The 16,548-nt window shown below is 44.8% G+C and overlaps 1 protein-coding gene and 1 long non-coding RNA gene across 3 annotated transcripts in view; one reads left to right on the top strand and one right to left on the bottom strand.

Moving 5' to 3' along the window:
* cdh13 (cadherin 13, H-cadherin (heart)) overlaps positions 1–16,548 on the top strand; it is a 620,914-nt gene that overhangs the window by 261,557 nt on the left and 342,809 nt on the right. For both annotated transcript variants that reach the window (XM_052465701.1, XM_052465703.1), the window contains exon 5: positions 3,153–3,305. In XM_052465701.1, the coding sequence (XP_052321661.1) occupies positions 3,153–3,305 (153 nt within the window). The remainder of the gene's footprint in view (positions 1–3,152; positions 3,306–16,548) is intronic.
* LOC127908227 (uncharacterized) lies at positions 12,221–14,377 on the bottom strand. The gene is made up of 4 exons (XR_008066415.1): positions 14,000–14,377; positions 13,343–13,428; positions 12,725–12,818; positions 12,221–12,360 (listed from the first exon to the last, which is right to left on the bottom strand). It is a non-coding gene; the product is annotated as an uncharacterized LOC127908227 (long non-coding RNA).

Raw genomic sequence — 16,548 nt, 5'->3', positions numbered from 1 at the left:
GAACAATTAAATGTAAATGTAAATGTAACAATTACCAACACAACACCAGGCTGTGTAAGGGCTATGTGACCAAGAAGGAGAGTGATGGAGTGCTGCATCAGATGACCTGGCCTCCACAATCACCTGACTTCAACCCAATTGAGATGGTTTGGGATTATGAGTGTGACCAAAGAGTGAAGGAAAAGCAGCCAACAAGTGCTCAGCATATGTGGGAACTCCTTCAAGACCGTTGGAAAAGCATTCCCCATGAAGCTGGTTGAGAGAATGCCAAGAGTGTGCAAAGCTGTCGTCAAGGCAAACGGTGGCTACTTTGAAGAATCTAAAATCTTAAATCTATTTTGATTTGTTTATTAACCCTTGTTTTGGTTACTACGTGATTCCATATGTTATTTTATAGTTTTGATCTCTTCACTATTATTCTTCATTGTAGAAAATATAAAAAATAAAGAAAAACTCTTGAATGAGAAGGTGTGTCCAAACTTTTAACTGGTACTGTGTGTGCTGTGTTTGTTTGTTGTTAAATAAATGTAGGTCCTTTTTTAGGGTGCATAGTCCATTGTGAGAGTATAATGTAGCTGGGCTATTCTGTAGCTGTGTGTGAATACACTGATTCTCCAAGTGAACTCTCTGTGAGAAGTCCTTCCAAAATGTCCTTAAACAGCCCCATGTTTTACTGTAAATACACAGAAAATATGTGCTTTGCTGCTCATGGGTTAGGACAACATATGTTCTACATTCTACAGGCATCGTCTGTTGGCTAAAAGACATCAAGGATCTTCTGGGAAAAATGTCAAACGGCATAACATCAATTGGATCTGTGTTTGAAACTAACGAATGACCTACCCATAACCTTTCTGTAGCCATTTACTGCAGTCAAATGACAAATTTACTTTCTAGTGGCTTCATGGATGGAATGTTACTCGTATTTTTCATAATTTCATAATTAATACACTTTTTTTTAAACACACAGAAAATCTGGTGTTTCTATTTGAAACAGTTGTGTTATAATTCACTCTTCTGTGATGTATATAAAGTGTAATATCGGGATGCAAACTCAAAATGTAATACATTTAAACTCTGTATCTGACATGGAACAGGTGTCTTCTGTTTTTTAAGCCCATAACCATGTGTGTGAGGTGGATACTTTTGTTTCAAAGTTGATTTGTTCAAGACTACCAAGAATCACTTTGTGTGACCCTGACTAAGCCCATTGCAGTAAAAGGTTAGGTTTGAAGGACATACATTTTTTTCAAAAATATAGTGTATATCCTCATATAGTCTGGGGTGAAAGTTAGGAGGTCCAGTATGGCGTCCCGGCAAAAGACTGTAAATAGTGGGGGTACGCCGTACCAGTAAAACATGAGCCTATCACAATAATTATAACAAAATGTTAAGAAAACTGTTGGCTGTTACACCACTTTTTAATATTACCGCAGAGTCAGAGGCATGAAACATGTGTGTTGTAGCCAATGCTCCAAAATTAGATGTGGTGAGATGAAAACAGACATTTAACCAAGGCAGTGGACGCAAAAATTCTGGCCTAAATACAATCACCAAATGCCTTTACACTTTTTGGTGTTTTGTGTAACAGATGTCTCTTCCATTCACCACTGTTTGGAGGATGGAAATATGTTGTGAGAGGTTGAATGAATTTTACTTTCACCCCTGCATACAGTATCATAGACATTGTGGCCTGGTTCCAGATCTGTTTGTAGCATCTTGCCAACACCTATGGTGTTTGATATGAGTTGGTTATACAGCACAGACAGATCTGGGAATGGTCTGTAAGCACTGGTTTTACATGTCAAACCAATCTGGGTTTGACATGTACAGCCTTGCATGGGCATGTGAGTGTGTAGTGCAGTGTGAATCTAACATCCTCTGATCTCTTTTGCCTTTAACCTTCCTCCTTCTGCTGGGACCTGTGGATGTTGCTGCATTTGCTAGCTTATTGTGAGTACACATCGGATTACACATCTGATTACACATCTGGTTAAACATCTGATTACCTATCTGGTTACACATCGGATTACACATCTGATTACACATCTGGTTAAACATCTGATTACCTATCTGGTTACACATCGGATTACACATCTGATTACACATCTGGTTAAACATCTGATTACCTATCTGGTTACACATCAGATTACACATCTGGTTACACATCGGATTACACATCTGATTACACATCTGGTTACACATCTGGTTACACATCGGATTACACATCTGATTACACATCTGGTTAAACATCTGATTACCTATCTGGTTACACATCGGATTACACATCGGATTACACATCTGATTACACATCTGGTTACACATCTGATTACACATCGGATTACACATCTGATTACACATCTGGTTACACATCTGATTACACATCTGGTTACACATCTGATTACACATCGGATTACACATCGGATTACACATCTGGTTACACATCGGATTACACATCTGATTACACATCTGGTTAAACATCTGGTTACACATCTGGTTACACATCTGATTACACATCTGGTTACACATCTGATTACACATCTGGTTACACATCTGGTTACACATCTGATTACACATCTGGTTACACATCTGGTTACACATCTGATTACACATCGGATTACACATCTGATTACACATCTGATTACACATCTGATTACACATCGGATTACACATCTGATTACACATCTGGTTACACATCTGATTACACATCTGGTTACACATCTGATTACACATCTGGTTACACATCTGATTACACATCTGATTACACATCTGATTACACATTTGATTACACATCTGATTACACATCTGATTACACATCTGATTACACATCCGGTTACACATCGGATTACACATCTGATTACACATTTAGTGGCACATCTGATTACACATCCGGTTACACATCCGGTCACACATCCGATTACACATCTGATTACACATCTGATTACACATCTGATTACACATCTGACCAAACCATGTTTTCATCTGAATTGTTCTGCTGATACACACACTTAACTGAAAGCAGTCGTGTTTTGGTGTTACATTTGCTTGGAAGATTTTGCATTATTTGAATACATACAGTATGTAAGGAATACATCATCCATATTTTCAGTGGTACATTGCTCATGGCGGCTTGTTGTTTTGTGTGACTCCAGGTGATGTCGCCAGGCATGGAGAATGACCACATCTTCCATATGACTGGGTCCGGTGCTGACCAGGACCCCAAGGGTGTGTTCACCATCAACAGGGTGACCGGAGAGGTGTCCGTCAGCCAAGAGCTGGACAGAGAGGCCATCAGCTCCTACACGGTGAGTATATACCTCACACAGCCGAAAGAAAGACAGACATTTTGATTCCATCTCCTGATGCTTTTATTCATTCATGTACAACAAAATATGTGTCAAACGTAACATTAGAGAGAAAGTAGAGGTGTTTGGGTTTCAACTACAGACTTAGATTCCAGATCTAGGCTGTGAATATATCTGGCAGAATCTGTCTGAGAGAAAATGGACTCAAATTCTCTCATGGGTGACTTGATGCTATCAGTCACAAGTTGAAGGTTTGTGATAAAAGAGTCATAAGAAGACTGCGGGAATCTAGTTTATTCAAATGCCTCTGGGGTGTCTTCCTGACTAAAGCATTTCCTTGCAAAAGAGAGTGATTCTTTCTTCAAGTCACACAGAATAGATTGTATCCCACTTGCAGTGATAGACACAAGTCTAGTCAGTTGAGTGCATGTTCGTAGATGAGACTTTGCTTTTTTTAATGACTGTCAATGGAGTGTGTGGCTAAACATAAGTGTCTGGGGTGTTTGATTGGTGGTGAAGTAGAAGGAAGGAGCAGGCTTCTGAGAGAGGGGCAGAGGGAGACAGCAGGCCCAGGTGGGATTAAACCAGAGACACAGCCAAGCACTTGACATTTACATCTCTTTCCTGCGTTCTCCCCAGCTACACACAACACGCAAGCACATACAGTGCATTCGGAAAGTATTTAGACCCCTTTACTTAAAAAAAAAAAATCCTGCTCGTATGTCTACACACAATACCCCCTAATGACAAAGCACCATTTATTAAAAATAAAAAAACTGAAATATCGCATTTACATAAGTATTCAGACCTTTTTCTCAATAGTTTGTTGAAGCATCTTTGGCAGCGATTACAGCCTTGAGTCTTCTTGGGTATGACGCTACAAGCTTGGCACACCTGTATTTGTGGATTTAAGAATGATGGAGGCCACTGTGTTCTTGGGGACCTTCAATGCTGCAAACATTTTTTGGTACCCTTCCCCAGATCTGTGCCTCGACACAATCCTGTCTCGGAGCTCTACGGACAATTCCTTCGACCTCATGGATTGGTTTTTGCTCTGACATGCACTGGCAACTGTGGAACCTTATATATAAAGGTGTGTGCCTTTCCAAATCATGTCCAATCAATTGAATTTACCAGAGGTGGACTCCAATCAAGTTGTAGAAACATCTCAATTTCGAGACTCATAGCAAATGGTCTGAATACACACACACAAACACACACACACACACACACACACACACACACACACACACACACACACACACACACACACACACACACACACACACACACACACACACACACACACACACACACACACGCACACACATGCACACACAGCCCCCAATCTCAGTCCCCACTGGCAAGTATGCACACATCATTTTTTTGTTTAAATTGATTTTATTGAACCTTTATTTAACGAGGTACGTTTTTAAACCACTGCCATTTCACTTGAGTTAAATGTAGATTTTCGATTAAGGATTATGACTGTGTCCACCCGCGTGAGTGTCTGAGGTGTTGTGTAGTTGTCTGTGTTCGATGGTTTAAGTTATGACATATCAGTGGTTTAACAGTTTGTGTAGGTGTTGACTCTTTCATTGGAAGGTGCTGTTTGTATTTAGTTGCTTACGTCCAGATGGTCTGTTGTCATGGATGTTGCACTGTTAGTCACATTAGATCCAGAGAAAACATTGCTAAAAGGATAGCATGCAATTACTCTCTCTCCCTCTTGGTCTGCTACCAATGCACTGCCCAAATTCATTCAGAAATGTGGAAATGAGTCATGGATTGATTCCCAGGAGCGGCAGCATTATGATAATCCATTGCCTCCCCTGCTCTGGGCTGCTATGTTTTAGAGCCTGCCTGGCCCACTCATAACACATTGTGCTACTGGAGCTCCACGCTAACTGCTCTATCAGTCACACAGATGCAAAGTTTGGGGCTTTCACCTGACTTTTCCGTAACGCACGCACGCACACACACACAGAGAAACAGAAACGGACAGACACACAGTGGCTTCAGTGTTGAAGCACTCATCACCTAATTTTGTTGTATCAGGGCAGAATAACTGCATTTCCGGATAATCCAGTAGCATCACATCAGGGATAATTATATGGCTGCTAATTCAGCAATCACAGACACTCTCTCTCTCATTCACCCTCTATACAGGCTGTTTACCAGAGCCCACAACAGCATTCTGTTTTCTCTCTCTCTCTCTCTCTCTCTCTCTCTCTCTCTCTCTCTCTCTCTCTCTCTCTCTCTCTCTCTCTCTCTCTCTCTCTCTCTCTCTCTCTCTCTCTCTCTCTCTCTCTCTCTCTCTCTCTCTCTCTCTCTCTCTCTCTCTCTCTCTCTCTCTATGTTGTTATTTATTCATCTCTGTTGTAAACAGGACCGTTGATTGTTCTAGGCTGACGCATTGTATTGTTAATGGTCTGAAATGTGAGGAAGGAACCACAAGCTTTCCGCTGTTATGAAACACTCAGATAATATTCAGAGTTGAGAGGAGGGAGATAGTGTATAGAAGAACAACACAGACAACAGACAACGAGGAGACGGGATCAGCAACTTCCCATGATTCGTAGTTTTTAACCTCTGCACTATTATAGTAATTGTATTTGCAGTTTTCTGCTGCTTACCCAAATCATTGACTTACTGCTGTTCAGTTGCTACCACCATACACAGAAGTGAAGAACACATTTAGAATGTTATTCATTGACAATCGAATGCACTCATACAAATAAACGCAGGCTCATGTAAACAAAAACAAATGAAAACAAAAGTTTAAAACACCGACACAGTTTGTCCATGTGATACTTCCTGTGTCAGAACATTCATCTTTCTGTCTAAGCAAGCGTGGAATTGATATCTAGCAATCTCTCACACACTCTCCTTCCTATCCTCTCTCCTCCCTCTCTCTCCATCTCTCTCCCTCTCATTCGATGCAAGAAATCTCTAATTTCTACACTGCTTCTGAACTACACTGCTCAAAACAATAAAGGGAACACTTAAACAACACAATGTCCAAGTCAATCACACTTCTGTGAAATCAAACTGTCCACTTAGGAAGCAACACTGATTGACAATAAATGTCACATGCTGTTGTGCAAATGGAATAGACAACAGGTGGAAATTATAGGCAATTAGCAAGAGTCCCCAATAAAGGAGTGATTGTGCAGGTGGTGACCACAGACCACTTCTCAGTTCCTATGCTTCCTGGCTGATGTTTTGGTCAATTTTGAATGCTGGCGGTGCTTTCACTCTAGTGGTAGCATGAGACGGAGTCTACAACCCACACAAGTGGCTCAGGTAGTGCAGCTCATCCAGGATGGCACATCAATGCGAGCTGTGGCAAGAAGGTTTGCTGTGTCTGTCAGCGTAGTGTCCAGAGCATGGAGGCGCTACCAGGAGACAGGCCAGTACATCAGGAGACGTGGAGGAGGCCGTAGGAGGGCAACAACCCAGCAGCAGGACCGCTACCTCCGCCTTTGTGCAAAGAGGAGCAGGAGGAGCACTGCCAGAGCCCTGCAAAATGACCTCCAGCAGGCCACAAATGTGCATGTGTCTGCTCAAACGGTCAGAAACAGACTCCATGAGGGTGGTATGAGGGCCCGACATCCACAGGTGGGGGTTGTGCTTACAGCCCAACACCGTGCAGGACGTTGTTCATTTGCCAGAGAACACCATGATTGGCAAATTTGAAACTGGCGCCCTGTGCTCTTCACAGATGAAAGCAGGTTCACACTGAGCACATGTGACTTACGTGTATACTGACGTGATAGCTCGCCAGAGGTAGCCTGACTGCCATTAGGTACCGAGATGAGATCCTCAGACCACTTGTGAGACCATATGCTGGTGCGGTTGGCCCTGGGTTCCTCCTAATGCAAGACAATACTAGACCTCATGTGGCTGGAGTGTGTCAGCAGTTCCTGCAAGAGGAAGGCATTGATGCTATGGACTGGCCCGCCTGTTCCCCAGACCTGAATCCAATTGAGCACATCTGGGACATCATGTCTCGCTCCATCCACCAACGCCACTTTGCACCACAGACTGTCCAGGAGTTGGCGGATGCTTTAGTCCAGGTCTGGGAGGAGATCCCTCAGGAGACCATCCGCCACCTCATCAGTAGCATGCCCAGGCGTTGTAGGGAGGTCATACAGGCACGTGGAGGCCACACACACTACTGAGCCTCATTTTGACTTGTTTTAAGGACATAATTTTGAGTGTGACTCCAAATCCAGACCCTCCATGGGTTGATACATTTGATTTCCATTGATAATTTTTGTGTGATTTTGTTGTCAGCACATTCAACTATGTAAAGAAAAAAGTATTTAATAAGAATATTTCATTCATTCAGATCTAGAATATGTTATTTTAGTGTTCCATTTATTTTTTTGAGCAGTGTAGTTCTCCTTTAAAGGCTCTATTATCATTTGGTTGGACTGCAGCCTGTCCCCATGCCCATACCCATGTCAGGCTTGGTAAATCCCCCTCAGATGGAGTCTGGCACAGGGTAGATGACAGATGACAGTAGCCTCTTCCTCTGCTCCTGGAGACTCTGAGCTCCCAAATGCATTGGAGTGTTTTTTTAGTCTGTCTGATCCCCAGTGCAGCACAGAGCACATGAGCAGGTCACTCACTCCTGTATAGGACTTGAGAGGGATTTCATGATTACTCACAGTTGTACAGTTGGAGATGCAGCCATTTCCATAGAAACAAGACACAGAAGAAGTTGAAGAAGAGGATTTAGGGAAGATGAAAACAAGCAGAAGCTCCTGGGTATAAGGATATAAGTGAGCTGTTATCGTTGGCCGAGGTGTGTGAAGGTATGAGAGAGCTGGAGGAGAGTTTAAAGGACTGGACATCCGTCTGTAGCCAGAGACACAGCCAGACTCTGAGATAGAACGTGAGGAGATAACAAACACTACACACAGTTTAAAAGGTGTGTTTGAGGACGTTTGGCTATGCATGTAGGTGTATGTTTGACTGTGTGTGTGTCAGTGTGTGTATGTGTATCTGACCAGTCAATGCTCTGTTCTTTTATAGATAGTCTGGCCTCTGTTGACCTAAACAATCTTTGGCAGCGCATTGATGTTGTTGGACAGGATAGTGTGAGTGTGTGTCTGCTTGTTGTGCATGTATGGTCAGCACACTGTGAAATAGCTTCCTGGCAACAAGGCTAACCAATTCCCTGTTATCTGAAAGGAAGGTTAACTCATAATAGTTGTTCCTTCTCACTACCAAAAGGCTGACAAAAAAAGGTTTTTACAGAGTCTTCCAGCTGGGTTGACTGGCACATGAAAGCTGAGAGAATGGGGAGCAGGGGACAGAGACATGCTCCCGATGCCAGATCAAATTACTGCTCTCAGATAAGACCTTATTCCTCTATGCTCCCAGACGCCGCTGTAGAATGACACAATGGCAGCACAAACTCATCCCCCAGTTTACTGCAGTCTACACAGCCTCATAGATACTGACAGCAGGGCGATGAGAGACAAGGAGGAGGAGCCACAGGAGAGAACCGAGTGAGATGGAGATGGAGAGAAAGACAGTAAGAGAGCAATATGTATATATATATATATATACTCCATACTCTCAATACATGTATATACATATATATGTGTGTATGGAGTAAGAGAGAGAGGGAAAGAGAGCGAGGAAGAGAGAGAGAGACGGAAAAAGAGAGCGAGAGAGAAAGAGAGAGAGATTAGGAGTGAGAGAAGAGACAGATAATGAAAGAGAGAGAAATTCAATAATCCATCAGGAATAATATAGGTTTGCTGTTGTCTCTTTGTATGAGTTAAGGCACCACACTGTTCCCACTCTCTGTACTATTGCTGCTACAGAACATTACTGCATATTTTCCTGATGACTTATCTGACAGTGTGCTGCAGCTTGGGGTCTGACGATTTCCTCCACATAGTTCAGGAGCACAGTAGCAGTGATTTCTCCTCCCCTTCCAGCTAGTTGAGGTTTTCTCGGTGTGGTGGTGCTGCTCTCCTGCTGTCACCATAAGCTCAGCCACCAGAGGGGCAATATTGTTTACATTTGCCAAAAGGAATGTTTTGATCCACTATAGGGTAGTAATGGAATCACTGTATCCAACAGCTGTTTGTTCACCATCGATCTGCCTCCCTCCCCTCTGTGGTCCTCAGGCCCTCGACAGTTGGCACACAGCTTTGCTCTGTTCAGTGGTGCAGTCTTGCTCTCTCTCTCTGCCGGGGTCTCACATGGCCTCCCATGGCCTCATCAGGGTAACTCATACCCTTCCTTACTTAATTACACACACAGTGTGTGCTCTACACCACGTCTGTGGCTCTGGAAGAAGACCAAGAGACAAAACAAGTTGAGTTTGAACAAGTTGTGCAAACTGTGTGTGTGTATGAAGCTTACATGCTTTTGTCCCACTGGGATGTGAGGGGAGTTAACCATTTTCAGCTGATAACGGAATATAACTTTTAAAGTGGAAAGTCCAATGTCAGTTGCACGTAGAATCAGTTATGGCTCTCATCAGGCACATGTTTGTTGCACACAGTTTTTGTTGTTGTTCCTCTGAACCCACCTCCCGCAAGTTGCTGTGACATTGTCAAGTTCGCCCCCACCCCAAGCAATACGACTGATAAATAGCTAACAACATAGCGACACAGACTATCTGACTTAATTAACCTTGTATCTTTATTGACCTTTTATTTCAATAGTTTGCCTCTTTGCACACTCACAGGGCCCTACACACTCACAGGGCCCTACACACTCACAGGGCCCTACACACTCACAGGGCCCTACACACTCACAGGGCCCTACACACTCACACACACTGTCACTCCAACACGCACTCACTCCGTCATCATTTGTTCTCTCACACATAATAGGCACATACATTTGTACTGACTCAACACACCTGCGCACACACTAATATGCAAGCTGCACTCACGTCGGTAGCCATGAAGTGCTTTGAAAGGCTGGTCATGGCTCACATCAACACCATCACGTCAGAAACCCTGGACCCACTCCAATTCGCATACCACCCCAACAGATCCACAGATGATGCAATCTCTATTGCACTCCACACTGCCCTTTCCCACCTGGACAAAATGAACACCTATGTGAGAATGATGTTCATTGACTACAGCGCAGCGTTCAACACCATAGTGCCCTCAAAGCTCATCACTCATCGCTAAGGACCCCGGGACTAAACACCTCCCTCTGCAACTGGATCCTGGACTTCCTGATGGGCCGCCCCCAGGTGGTAAGGGTAGGTAACAACACATCTGCCACGCTGATTCTCAACACTGGGGCCCCTCAGAGGTATATGCTTAGTCCCCTCCTGTATTTCCTGTTCACCCACGACTCTGTGGCCAAGCACGACTTCAACACCATCATTAAGTTAGCTGACGACACAACAGAGGCCTGATCACCGACAAGACAACAATGAGCCAGCCTATAGGGAGGAGGTCAGAGAACTGGCAGTGTGGTGCCAGGACAACAGCATCTCTCTCAATGTGAGCAAGACAAAGGAGCTGATCGTAGGCTATAGAAAAAGGAGGGCCGGACATGCCCCCATTAACATCGACAGGACTGAAGTGGAGTGGGTCGAGAGTTTCAAGATCCTTGGTGTCCACCTCACCAACAAATGATCATGGTCCAAACACACCAAGACAGTTGTGAAGAGGGCCCGACAACACCTTTTCCCCCTTAGGAGACTGAAAAGATTTGGCATTGGTCCACAGATCATCAAAAAGTTATACAGCTGCACCATTGAGAGCATCCTGACTGGTTGCATCACCGCCTGATATGGCAACTGCTCTGCATCTGACCATAAGGCGCTACAGAGGGTAGGGATAGATCTTATTAAAAACTGTAGTTTATTTAGTATTTATTCAGCATCACCACCATCACCATGGTGACGAGCTCGGGGTCGGGAGGTGAGGGATACAGCGTGCTGATTGGTGGGAGGATGATGGGCAGGCAGAGTGTGGAGTGGTAAATAACACACTCATTTAGCCAGGTGACATGTTGAGTGTTCTGTCCTGTTGAGTGTTACTCACGTGTTAAGACAGCCACAACATGCCTTGAGTTCAGTGTGTGTGTGTGTGGAGGGCGGGGGGATGCTGGGGGCGCGAGGGGCTCTAAGTCTTGAACTGTATTGTTGGTTAAGAGCTTGTAAGTAGGCATTTCATGTTTCATTTCATATTGTATATATTTGGCGAATGTGACTATTACAATTTGATTTGATTTTATACTGTTGCCTAGCCCCCTTACCCCTATACATATCTACCTCCATCACTCTAGTATCCCTGTCATCTTACCCCTATACATATCTACCTCCATCACTCTAGTATCCCTGTCATCTTGCCCCTATACATATCTACCTCCATCACTCTAGTATCCCTGTCATCTTACCCCTATACATATCTACCTCCATCACTCTAGTATCCCTGTCACCTTCCCCCTATACATATCTACCTCCATCACTCTAGTATCCCTGTCTCTTTCCCCCTATACATATCTACCTCCATCACTCCATTATCCCTGTCATCTTACCCCTATACATATCTACCTCCATCACTCTAGTATCCCTGTCTCCTTCCCCCTATACATATCTACCTCCATCACTCCAGTATCCCTGTCATCTTACCCCTATACATATCTACCTCCATCACTCCAGTATCCCTGTCATCTTACCCCTATACATATCTACCTCCATCACTCCAGTATCCCTGTCACCTTACCCCTATACATATCTACCTCCATCACTCCAGTATCCCTGTCACCTCTCTATACCCCTCCATCACTCCAGTATCCCTGTCATATATACATATCTACCTCCATCACTCTAGTATCCCTGTCACATTACCCCTATACATATCTACCTCCATCACTCCAGTATCCCTGTCATCTTACCCCTATACATATCTACCTCCATCACTCCAGTATCCCTGTCACCTTACCCCTATACATATCTACCTCCATCACTCTAGTATCCCTGTCACCTTACCTCTATACATATCTACCTCCATCACTCTAGTATCCCTGTCACCTTACCCCTATACATATCTACCTCCATCACTCTAGTATCCCTGTCATCTTACCCCTATACATATCTACCTCCATCACTCCAGTATCCCTGTCACCTACCCCTCTATCTACCTCCATCACTCTAGTATCCCTGTCACCTTACCCCTATACATATCTACCTCCATCACTCTAGTATCCCTGTCACATTACCCCTATACATATCTACCTCCATCACTCCAGTATCCCTGTCATCTTACCCTATACATATCTACCTCCATCACTCTAGTATCCCTGTCACCTCTATACATATCTACCTCCATCACTCTAGTATCCCTGTCACCTTACCCCTATACATATCTACTCCATCACTCCAGTATCCCTGTCACCTTACCCCTATACATATCTACCTCCATCACTCTAGTATCCCTGTCACCTTACCTCTATACATATCTACCTCCATCACTCTAGTATCCCTGTCACCTTACCCCTATACATATCTACCTCCATCACTCCAGTATCCCTGTCATCTTACCCCTATACATATCTACCTCCATCACTCCAGTATCCCTGTCACCTTACCCCTATACATATCTACCTCCATCACTCTAGTATCCCTGTCACCTTACCCCTATACATATCTACCTCCATCACTCTAGTATCCCTGTCACATTACCCCTATACATATCTACCTCCATCACTCTAGTATCCCTGTCATTACTATACATATCTACCTCCATCACTCCAGTATCCCTGTCACCTTACCCCTATACATATCTACCTCCATCACTCTAGTATCTACCTTACCCCTATACATATCTACCTCCATCACTAGTCCCTGTCATCTTACCCCTATACATATCTACCTCCATCACCATCATATCTACCTCCATCACTCTAGTATCCCTGTCACCTTACCCCTATACATATCTACCTCCATCACTCTAGTATCCCTGTCACATTACCCCTATACATATCTACCTCCATCACTCCAGTATCCCTGTCATCTTACCCCTATACATATCTACCTCCATCACTCTAGTATCCCTGTCACCTTACCTCTATACATATCTACCTCCATCACTCTAGTATCCCTGTCACCTTACCCCTATACCTACCTCCATCACAGTATCCCTGTCACCTTACCCCTATACATATCTACCTCCATCACTCTAGTATCCCTGTCTCTCTTACCCCTCCATCACTCTAGTATCCCTGTCACCTCCCCTATACATATCTACCTCCATCACTCCCCTGTCATCTTACCCCTATACCCCTCCATCACAGTATCCCTACCTTACCCCTATACATATCTACCTCCATCACTCTAGTATCCCTGTCACCTCCCCTATACATATCTACCTCCATCACTCTAGTATCCCTGTCACCTTACCCCTATACATATCTACCTCCATCACTCCAGTATCCCTGTCATCTTACCCCTATACATATCTACCTCCATCACTCCAGTATCCCTGTCACCTTACCCCTATACATATCTACCTCCATCACTCTAGTATCCCTGTCACCTTACCATACATATCTACCTCCATCACTCTAGTATCCCTGTATCCCTGTCATCTTACCCCATATCTACCTATCACTAGTATCCCTACCTTACCCCTATACATATCTACCAGTATCCCTGTCACCTTACCCCTATACCTACCTCCATCACAGTATACATATCTACCTCCATCACTCCAGTATCCCTGTCATCTTACCCCTATACATATCTACCTCCATCACTCCAGTATCCCTGTCACCTTACCCCTATACATATCTACCTCCATCACTCTAGTATCCCTGTCACCTTACCCCTATACATATCTACCTCCATCACTCTAGTATCCCTGTCACCTTACCCCTATACATATATACCTCCATCACTCCAGTATCCCTGTCACCTTACCCCTATACATATCTACCTCCATCACTCTAGTATCCCTGTCATCATACCCCTATACATATCTACCTCCATCACTCTAGTATCCCTGTCATCTTACCCCTATACATATCTACCTCCATCACTCCAGTATCCCTGTCATCAGACCCCTATACATATCTACCTCCATCACTCTAGTATCCCTGTCATCTTACCCCTATACATATCTACCTCCATCACTCCAGTATCCCTGTCATGAGACCCCTATACATATCTACCTCCATCACTCCAGTATCCCTGTCATCAGACCCCTATACATATCTACCTCCATCACTCCAGTATCCCTGTCATCTTACCCCTATACATATCTACCTTCATCATTCCAGCAATATGTTATTGGAATGGACTTTTAAATGTTTTGCTGTATGGAGTATGCTTACTTACTTCCTTGCTTTATTGTGTATTTCATGTCTTTTTTTATCGTAATGCATTGTTATTGATTAATGCATTGCTGGGTTTTGAGTTGGCAAGAAAGGCATTTCACTGTACCGGTGTCCAGACATGCCTGGATTAAGATACGGTCACTGTACCGGTATCCAAACATGCCTGGATTAAGATATGGTCACTGTACCAGTATCCAAACATGCCTGGATTAAGATACGGTCACTGTACCGGTGTCCAAACATGCCTGGATTAAGATACGGTCACTGTACCGGTGTCCAAACATGCCTGGATTAAGATACGGTCACTGTACCGGTGTCCAAACATGCCTGGATTAAGATACGGTCACTGTACCGGTGTCCAAACATGCCTGGATTAAGATACGGTCACTGTACCGGTGTCCAAACATGCCTGGATTAAGATACGGTCACTGTACCGGTATCCAAACATGCCTGGATTAAGATACGGTCACTGTACCGGTGTCCAAACATGCCTGGATTAAGATACGGTCACTGTACCGGTATCCAAACATGCCTGGATTAAGATACGGTCACTGTACCAGTATCCAAACATGCCTGGATTAAGATATGGTCACTGTACCGGTGTCCAAACATGCCTGGATTAAGATACGGTCACTGTACCGGTGTCCAAACATGCCTGGATTAAGATACTGTACCGGTCACATGCCTGGACCACTGGTGTCCAAACATGCCTGGATTAAGATACGGTCACTGTACCGGTATCCAAACATGCCTGGATTAAGATACGGTCACTGTACCAGTGTCCAAACATGCCTGGATTAAGATACGGTCACTGCTATCCAAACATGCATGCCTGGATTAAGATACGGTCACTGTACCGGTGTCCAAACATGCCTGGAGCCCTGAAGCAAACATGCCTGTTAAGATACCACTCCCCAAACATGCCTCTCTTTATGTGTGTCTGAGGCCTGCAGCCCTGAAGCATGCCTGTTCCCTCCCCCTGGATTAAGATACTCACTCTTTATGCCTGTGTCTGAGGCCTGCAGCCCTGAAGCCAAACATGCCTGGATTAAGATACCACTCCCCAAACATGCTCTCACTTACCGGTGTCCAAACATGCCTGGATTAAGATACGGTCACTGTACCGGTGTCCAAACATGCCTGGATTAAGATACGGTCACTGTACCGGTGTCCTGCCTGGAGCCCTGAAGGTGTCCAAACATGCCTGGATTAAGATACGGTCCCTCCCATGCCTCTCTTTATGTGTGTCTGAGGCCTGCAGCCCTGAAGCAGATATGGTCCTCCTCTCTCTTTATGTGTGTCTGAGGCCTGCAGCCCTGAAGCAGTCGTTCCCCCCCCTCTCTTTATGTGTGTCTGAGGCCTGCAGCCCTGAAGCAGCCGTTCCCTCCCCCTCTCTCTTTATGTGTGTCTGAGGCCTGCAGCCCTGAAGCAGCCGTTCCCTCCCCCTCTCTCTTTATGTGTGTCTGAGGCCTGCAGCCCTGAAGCAGCCGTTCCCTCCCCCCTCTCTCTTTATGTGTGTCTGAGGCCTGCAGCCCTGAAGCAGTCGTTCCCTCCCCCCTCTCTCTTTATGTGTGTCTGAGGCCTGCAGCCCTGAAGCAGCCGTTCCCTCCCCCTCTCTCTTTATGTGTGTCTGAGGCCTGCAGCCCTGAAGCAGCCGTTCCCTCCCCCCTCTCTCTTTATGTGTGTCTGAGGCCTGCAGCCCTGAAGCAGCCGTTCCCTCCCCCCTCTCTCTTTATGTGTGTCTGAGGCCTGCAGCCCTGAAGCAGTCGTTCCCTCCCCCTCTCTCTTTATGTGTGTCTGAGGCCTGCAGCCCTGAAGCAGCCGTTCCCTCCCCCCTCTCTCTTTATGTGTGTCTGAGGCCTGCAGCCCTGAAGCAGCCGTTCCCTCCCCCCCCTCTCTCTTTATG

The sequence above is a fragment of the Oncorhynchus keta genome, chromosome 17 (genome assembly GCF_023373465.1).
Source record: "Oncorhynchus keta strain PuntledgeMale-10-30-2019 chromosome 17, Oket_V2, whole genome shotgun sequence".
Lineage (NCBI taxonomy): Eukaryota > Metazoa > Chordata > Actinopteri > Salmoniformes > Salmonidae > Oncorhynchus > Oncorhynchus keta.
The sequence above is the reverse complement of the archived record's forward strand: the minus strand, read 5'-3'. Positions and strand labels throughout refer to the sequence as shown.